This window comes from Colobus angolensis, unplaced genomic scaffold (assembly GCF_000951035.1).
Source record: "Colobus angolensis palliatus isolate OR3802 unplaced genomic scaffold, Cang.pa_1.0 Scaffold179, whole genome shotgun sequence".
NCBI classification, from domain to species: Eukaryota; Metazoa; Chordata; class Mammalia; order Primates; family Cercopithecidae; genus Colobus; species Colobus angolensis.
This window is the reverse complement of record NW_012114921.1, coordinates 5,334,587-5,343,071: the sequence shown is the minus strand read 5'-3', so window position 1 is coordinate 5,343,071 and position 8,485 is coordinate 5,334,587. Positions and strand designations below refer to the sequence as shown.

The window sequence follows — 8,485 nt, the reverse complement described above, 5'->3', positions numbered from 1 at the left end:
CCTGCCTCAGCCTCCCAAAGTGCTGGGATTACAGGCATGAGCCACCACACCTGACATATATTGTTTTTGTTTCTGACTCCATAGTTTGAAAAAAAATTAGTACCTTTATTGACCTTTGTATAAAATGGAGATGCTGAATATGGGACTTCATTGTGAGAAATGAATGGCTATACTGCTTCAAGCTTTTAAGGTTTATATGATCGTTCCAATCTCAGCTGCCATTAGCACAGTAGCCAATTTCTTTGGAGAACAAACAAAGGGATAGATGGATTTTTTAAAAAACCAACAGCATGCTATAAGTGTAATTTCATCTTAAAGAGAAATTTATCTAAAAACAAATGTTCGAACTCTTTTTAACAGATGACTCATGATGCAATTAAAATCAAGTATGTGCACAAAATTGACATTTTAATAAAAAATAAACACATCTTTTTCAAAGGTCATTATTTTATTGGCACGTTTTCTTTCCTATTAACTGTAAACAGAAGCCGCATGGGCTATACCTAGGGGGCGATTCTGATACTGAGTGCTTCCTTCACAAAGTTTCAGGGTGGAAGTCATTAATAAGAAACACTATACCAGAGTTGGGCTAGAAAGACAGCACATCTTCCCAATAGTTCCTGCCCAGTTCTGGCTCTATGCCTCCACCTGAGGAAAGATACAGTGATCAAGAACACAAAGTCCTACCACCTATTCTTTTATCTTCTTAAACTGTGGCACATTGCATATACATTAAATAGTAGGTAAGAAATGAGTTATGTATCTTATTTGTTTACATTTTGATAACATTATCTTGTTCTTAAATTTTGCTTAATTCCAGATTTCAAAACATTTTGAAACAGCATTTCCTTTTTTTTTTTTTTTAACATGGGGTCTCGCTCTGTCACCCAGGCTGGAGTGCGTTGGCAGGATCATGGCTCACTGCAGCCTCAATTGCCTGGGCTCAAGTGATTCTCCCACTTCAGCTTCCTGAGTAGCTGAGACTACAGGCACAGGCCACCACGCCTGGCTAATTTTTATTTTTGTAGAGATAGGTCTCACTATGTCGCCCAGGCTGGTCTTGAACTCCTGGACTCCAGTGATCCTCCTGCCTTGGCGTCCCAAAGTGCTATGAGCCACCAGACGCCACCAGCAGTTCATTTACTGACTGCTGAAATTTAGGAATTTGTTGTTGAAAATCACCCATACCTCTGTAAAGTTTTAAAACATGATTACAAAGTATAGTGCTTGGAAAAGAATAAAAGAATCCTGGGCTGTAGACAAGAAGTCTAGATGCTAGTCTGTGTTGGCACCAACAAGGTATTCTTCAGTCTGGAGCCATTTCCCTCCTGGTAATATAAGACATTGAAAATTTTTTTTTTTTTTTTTTGAGACAGGGTCTTGCTTACTTCCCCAGGCTGGAATACAGTGGTATGATCACATCTCACTTAGCCTCAACTTCCAGGACTCAAGTGATCCTCCCATCTCAGTCTCCTGAGTAGCATATGCCACCACGCTTGGCTAATTTTTTAATTTTTTGTATTCAAAGGGTATCACTATGTTGCCCAGGCTGGTCTTGAACTCCTGGGCTCAAATGATCCACCTGCCTCAGGCTCCCAAAGTGCTAGGATTACAAGTGTGGGTCACTGTGCTCAGCTGAACTGTTTCAAGACTATATTTGGACTTTGAAGTCAAATGAAAATGTATATGAAGCCACGTGAATATATGAAAGAGATCAAAGCGATTCACTATGCACAGAGCCCAGGGCCTCTGAGGCAACACTGAAGAACCTCCAGTGCTCTACAGAACATTCTGGAAATCTCTACAGTAGATGAGCTCTTCCCATTCTGACATCACATCAGTTTCACAATAACAACCAACAAAGTAAATTTGGTCATGTTGAAATGCATCCAAATTCATCTTCTACTTTTTTTTTTTTTGGCTTGGACAACAGCAAAGATGTGAGGAACTATGCTGGTCCTTTGTGTTACGCTTGTACTAGTAAAATATTTAGGTTTTAATCATGGCTTGTTTGGGTGCTTCATTCATTCATTAAACTGTTAAAAACTGGGGCTATGAAGACAAGTGTGGTCTTCTGCTCTCAAACTGCTAGTCTCCTGGGGAAAAGAGGTAAACAAGCATAATACAGTATTACAGCAGTTAATGGTATCAGCAGACTCCTGGCACAGTGGGAGCAACTCAATTCTTGGGGAGGAGGGAAGAAGGTAGAGGGATAGGAAAAGATTCACATAAATAGCAATGCTATTGACTGAGCACTTAAAATGAATCAGGCAGTGTTCTAAATCTTTTATGTAATCATTTTAGAGATGAGAACATTCAGATAAAAGATGGTTAAATAACCTGCCTACAGATTTAAAAAAAAAAAATGATGGAGGCAAGATTTACAACCAGGCCACATGACTTTAAGGCCCCTACTCTTAATCACTACACCATTCTGCCTTTATATTCATAGACATGGCAGCAGTTAAGCTAATCTTGAAGAAGTTCATATAATCAGATGACAGGGCAGAAAAGTCAGCAGAGAGGAGAGGAAGCAGCATGAATGAAAGGGAACAGAGGTACAAGACAGCATGGCACATGGGGAGTTTGAAGCTGTTAGGCCAGCTGGAACACAGGGTGGAGAAGAGACTGTGGGGAGAAAAATAGGTTAGAGGGGCTACACTTCCCTCCCCCTTTGGCAAGATCCTCATCTTTGTCTCCGCAATAACAGACCCAAAAGAAGTCTTAGAAAATGGAGCAGATGGAAGAGATGGAATAGCTGGATTCCATCTCAGAATGCCATTGACCTTGGAGTCTCTCTGATCTTAGGGGATAATGGGTAAATAAAATGTATAAATTCTGCCTGAGGGTTGAAAAATAAAATAGAAATAAAATAACATGGTGAAAGTTCCTACTGTTGGCTAGATAAAAGTTGGCTGAATTTGAATGTGTGGCAGATATTACGCAAATTGGGGTCCTGGATAAAAAGCGTAGATGAAGTACTCTTAAGGAAGGGAAAGGATAAGAACCAGACTGCAAAAACCACTTCAGTTCCTGCACATGATGAAAGGTTTAAGTGGCCACCTTATAAAAACTGCAGTGCTTGCTGTTAGAATAAATGACCTGCAGGAGATATCTTTAAATCAATGTAAAGTAGCTGTGCTTTGTAGTTTCTGCTGCCTGGCCAAACCAGTACCTTAACTACTCTCCTTGGCTTTGTGAGTATTGTCACTGTATAATTTCAAAGAAAAAAAATCTGGAACAAGGTGTACAGAATGGGGACAGTACACCATCTGCCTGTGTACATGCCAAAAGGAAAATGTAGCAGCTGGTAACAATCCAGAAGTTTCTTTGTGCATACAAAATGGCATTTCATTTATATTTCCTTAGCACAGGATTCTAATTATGCTTTATATCCTCACAATGGTTAGCACAGGCTACAAGTAATTATGCAGTTAATCAGATTCCCCATTTGGCTTGAGCAAGCACAGCAGTCTGAATGATCTCAGACAATTTTAACAGGGAAAGGCGAGATATTTTTTCAGATGTGTTTCAGTGCTTATGGAGGGCCAGTGGCTTCTCACCATGGTGACAATCAGGTTGCTAGGCTGGGCAAGAACAAGTGTGGAAGAATGGTGCTCTAAACAGTTCTACGAATGGCTGATGCCACTGGCAACTTTCTTCAAGTTCTGGTTAATTTCCCATGAAATAATTGCTTGGCACACATCCAAGCAGTTCCTTTATTCATTGTTTCTTTGTCTTGCCAACAGGAGGGTCAATCAATACTGAAACATACAGTTTGAACCAAGCATATGTGATGCCTACTGCACAATACACTGAGGTTAGTAACAAAGGGAGGAAGGGGTACTTCACCTTCCAGGAGGTGAAAGGAAATACAAATTCACAGCAGACTTCCAGAGGCCCCAGGCCTAGCAGGTAGAAAGTTTCCATCCAATTAAAAAGAGGTTTTTCTTTTCTGAAGGAAAAAGGAGAGAAAAGTCTGATTTTAGATGAGTCATCCTGGTTTAGCAAACATTTCCTAGCTAAAGCTTCCCCATCTGCACTGTCTTGTTGTCAATTATTATAGCCAAGGCCAGAGTCAAGAGTTCTAGACCAACCTGGGCAACATGGAGAAACCCCATCTCTACTAAAAATACAAAAATTAGCCGACCAGGGTGGCAAAGGCCTGTAATCCCAACTACTTGGGAGGTTGAGGCAGAAGATCGTGCCATTGCACTCCAGCCTGGGTAACAACAGTGAAACTCTGTCTCAAAAAAAAAATTATAGCTAACATTACATACAGTTTAGAAAAGAAAAAGTTTCCACCTATAATTCTGTAGTAAAAATCTGCACACAGTCGGGCGCGGTGGCTCATGCCTGTCATTCCAGACCTTTGGGAGGCCGAAGTGGATGGATCACCTGAGGTTGGGAGTTCAAGACCAGCCTGACCAACATAGAGAAACCCCGTCTCTACTAAAAATACAAAATTAGCTGGGCACGGCAGCTCATGCCTGTAATCCCAGCGCTTTGGGAAGCCGAGGTGGGTGGATCACCTGACGTCAGGAGCTCGAGAGCAGCCTGGCCAACATGGTGAAACCCCATCTCTACTAAAAATACAAACAATTGGCTGGGTGTGTTGGTGGCGCATGCCTATAATCTCAGCTACTCAGGAGGCTGAGGCTGGAGAATCGCTTAAACCGAGGAGGTGGAAGTTGCAGTGAGTGGAGATCGCGACATTGCACTCCAGCTAGGCAACAAGAACGAAACTCTGTCTCCAAAAAAAAAAAAAAAAATTAGCTGGGCATGGTGGCACATGCCTGTAATCCCAGTAACTTGGGAGGCGGAGGCAGGAGAATAGCTTGAACCCAGTAGGCGGAGGGTGTGGTGAGCCGAGATCATGCCATTGCACTCCAGCCTGGGCAAGAAGAGTGAAATTCCATCTCAAAAAAACAAACAAAAAAAAATCTGTACATAGTAACTTTTAGTTTTTTCCATATGCATCTGTATTTAATAGCTTTATTCATAAAGCATATTTTACATTCAGTTTTTGAGTTTTCATATAAGATTTTATTTTAAGTAGTCCTCCTCAAATAATCCCCCAAACTAAAGACACAAACTATGTTGTCTCGCCTGAGTGATGGGATTGAGTGATTTCTCCCTCTATTTACCAATGTTTTTTGTAATGTTGTCATATCACTGTTATAACTTAAAAATAAAATTTAAAAAGCTTATCTGACCATGCAGGTGTAAACATTTCACAAGAGTAAGTATAATTTTAAACTTTTTTTTGGATTACCTGAATAAAGTCTTCAGTGACGAAATACTATATATGGTGAATAGTAACATGAGTAAGATTTTAATGGGAAGCTCTGTTAAAAGAATAGAAAAAAAAGATAATTGAGCTGATGAGAGAAAGACTTATGATGCTGAAAGTAATATAAGCACACTGACACAGCTATATAATGCTAATAATGTTTTTTAAGTTTAATTTTACATTTTTGTGACATCCAGAGATGCTGAGAATTAGGGGAAATTGGAGGTTTTATTTAAGAAGATGAATGATCTCTCTCCTTCCAAGAGATTTTAGGGTTGTTTAAAGCAGATGTATTAATCTCTAGGCCTTGATGAAAAGGGTGTGATAGTCAAATATATCTTTCTCAAAAGAAGCTGTTTACCTGGTGCAGTGAAAAGCAGAGGAAAGAGGGAATAATGTCCTGTTGTGGTCAGAATCAGAAAAATCGAAGCATCTCCTGCTTTTTGCACAGACAAAAGGCTAAAAATAAAAATAATTTCTTAAAATAACAACTGATATTACACTTGCAAATAGCTTAAATAAACTGCATCTCTTATTACATTAGAACTGGCTTAGGCATAAAAGAACACGATGATTTTGCCACAAGTTCAATTTAGTTGAGAATATTAATTTTCTAGTAGGAAACTTTAAGCAATCAATAGCATGTATCAAACTGAATCAGGGGTATCATAAAAGAATCTTGCTTCTGGCTGGGCACAGTGGTTCATGCCTCTAATCCCAGCACTTTGGGAGGCCGAGACAGGAGGATCAACTGAGGTCAGGAGTTCAAGACCAGCTTGCCCAACATGGTGAAAACCCGTCTCTGCTAAAAATACAAAAATTAGCTGGGCATAGTGGTGGGCGCTTGTAATCCCAGCTACTCAGGAGGCTGAGGCAGGAGAATCGCTTGAACCTGGGAGGCAGAGGTTGCAGTGAGCCGAGATCGTGCCATTGCACTCCAGCCTGGGTGACAGAGCGAGACCCTGTCTCCAAAAAAAAAAAAAGAATCTTGCTTCCCTGAGTAATCGCCTTCTCCAAAGACAGGAATGTTGTGGGATTGGGAGCTGCCTAGTGGTGGCAGTCAGGGAAACAGGACTTGGAGTTTCATTTCCAACCTATAGCTCATCTGTTGGACAATGCCCTTTACCTGCTGGTGTTCGGTGTGAATTCAGACTAAAGACATTAAAAGTTTTTGCTTTACTTTTTAATTTGGAAACTCCAAGCTGCTAAATAAACCCAGACAAGCCATATACTGGCCTGACAAATTTGCTTAATGTACTTTCAGAGCTTAAATGATTTCTCATTTATTTTAATTTAAGAAAAGTATCAAGAAAAAGGCTATTATTACCATTTATCTATCTATTGGGTTTCAACTATGCCTAAATTGGACACTATTACATTTAAAATGTTTTTTTTTTTAGCATGGCATAGTGAAAAGATCATAGACTCAACATCATAAGATTCAGGTCCTAACTCTAATTCTTGCGACCTGTATGACTTTGGGTAAGTCACAAACATTTTGAGCCCTAGATTCTTCAGATGTTAAGGCAGAGAATAAGCCTGTTTTGGTGGCTCACACCTGCAATCCTAGCACTTTGGGAGGCTGTGGTAGAAGACTGCTTGAGCCCAGTAGTTTGAGACCAGCCTAGGCAACATGGCAAGATCCTGTCTCTACCAAAAAGAAAAAAAGAAAAAAAAAAAGGGAATAATACCCATTTATTTTATCTTTTTTTTTTTTTTTGAGACAGGTCTTGCTCTATTGCCCCAGGCTGGAGTGCAGTGGCGCCATCTTGGCTCACTGTAACCTTCGCCTCCCAGGTTCAAAGGATCTTCATGCCTCAGCCTCCCATGTAGGTGGGATTACAGGCATACACCACCATGCCTGGCTAATTTTTGTATTTTTAGTAGAGATGGGGTTCTGCCATGTTGGCCAGGCTGATCTCAAACTCCTGGCATCAAGTGACCCACCACTTCAGCCTCCCAAAATACTGGGATTGCAGATGTAAGCCACCATGCCTGGCCCTTTATCTTAAAGATTACTGTGAGGCTCAAAAGAAAGAATGTAAAACAAAAACAGTTCTGGAAAATCTGAAATATAGTACAGTATCAGGTATTATTCCAGAAGAGACTAAATCCTTACTTTGACTAACAACACTTAACAAGGAACCATGGGACCTTATTTTCAGACAGGATGATGCCAAAGCCCAAGCTTTTTCTTTTTTTCATTTCTGAGACGGAGTGTCGCTCGGTCACCTAGACTGGAATGCAGTGGCGCAATCTCAGCTCACTGCAACCTCCTCCTCCCGGGTTCAAGTGATTCTCCTGCCTCAGCCTCTCTAGTAGCTGGGACTACAGGCATGTGCCACCACGCCCAGCTAAGTTTTTGTATTTTTAGTAAAGACGAAGTTTCACCATGTTAGCCAGGATGGTCTCGATCTCCTGACCTTGTGATATGCCCACCTCGGCCTCCCAAAGTGCTGAGCTTTGGAGGTGTGAGCTACCGTGCCTGGCCAGCCCAGGCTTTTTCTATAACATACTGCCCCTCAATGATCAGATCTAAAAGCCGGCTTTCATGGTACTTAATCACTACAGTGCTTCTTTCCAAAAAGGCAGAAACAGAAATAGTACATGCATTTTTGCCTACCTTCATGGGTCCAAGAATCCCAAGTTAAGCATCCCTGTCCTGTCCTAGTAGAAGGAAATCTGTTCCTATACATCTTTGTTTTTGCCTATCCTGGTGAACATGACAAGAAGGGACAGAGCAAATAGAAAATAGGAATATTGTGAAATAAGCCGAAATGCTCACTGGCTGAGCTATCTGCTTACCTCATTGGGAGAATTGCTAGAAGTATGGCTTTTTCATGAACATGCCAACCAAACATAAAGGAGCTCAAGGCACAAAGAGTTAGACATCGGAGAAAGCCTCTGGGCCCTTGGGGTTTAAACCAAAGACAGAAAATAGAGGGCTAGAAACAACAGGCAAAGATAAACTTCAGTATCATTTGAAATAGACTTTACAGAAACAGAGTTCAGGTGAATACAACTTGCATCATCTCTGTGAGACAGCAGATCTTAGACAATTCTTCATGAAACCAAATCACTGATCACTTTGTGCACAGTCTAACAAAAGTTAACATAAAAGCAACAACTCAGAAAAAATTGGCATTTGATGTGTGCGTGTGTGTGTGTGTGTGTGTGTATTTTTTTTTTTTT

The 8,485-nt window shown here is 40.7% G+C and overlaps 1 protein-coding gene across 1 annotated transcript in view; it reads right to left on the bottom strand.

The window, feature by feature from the left end:
- Positions 1 to 3,708: 3,708 nt before the first annotated feature.
- ALG8 (ALG8, alpha-1,3-glucosyltransferase) overlaps positions 3,709 to 8,485 on the bottom strand; it is a 40,552-nt gene continuing 35,775 nt past the window's right edge. The window contains exons 10-13 of the mRNA XM_011938917.1: positions 8,099 to 8,238; positions 5,655 to 5,752; positions 5,276 to 5,348; positions 3,709 to 3,955 (exon numbers count right to left, since the gene is read on the bottom strand). Of these exons, the coding sequence (XP_011794307.1) occupies positions 3,724 to 3,955; positions 5,276 to 5,348; positions 5,655 to 5,752; positions 8,099 to 8,238 (543 nt within the window). The 3' untranslated portion in view covers positions 3,709 to 3,723. The remainder of the gene's footprint in view (positions 3,956 to 5,275; positions 5,349 to 5,654; positions 5,753 to 8,098; positions 8,239 to 8,485) is intronic.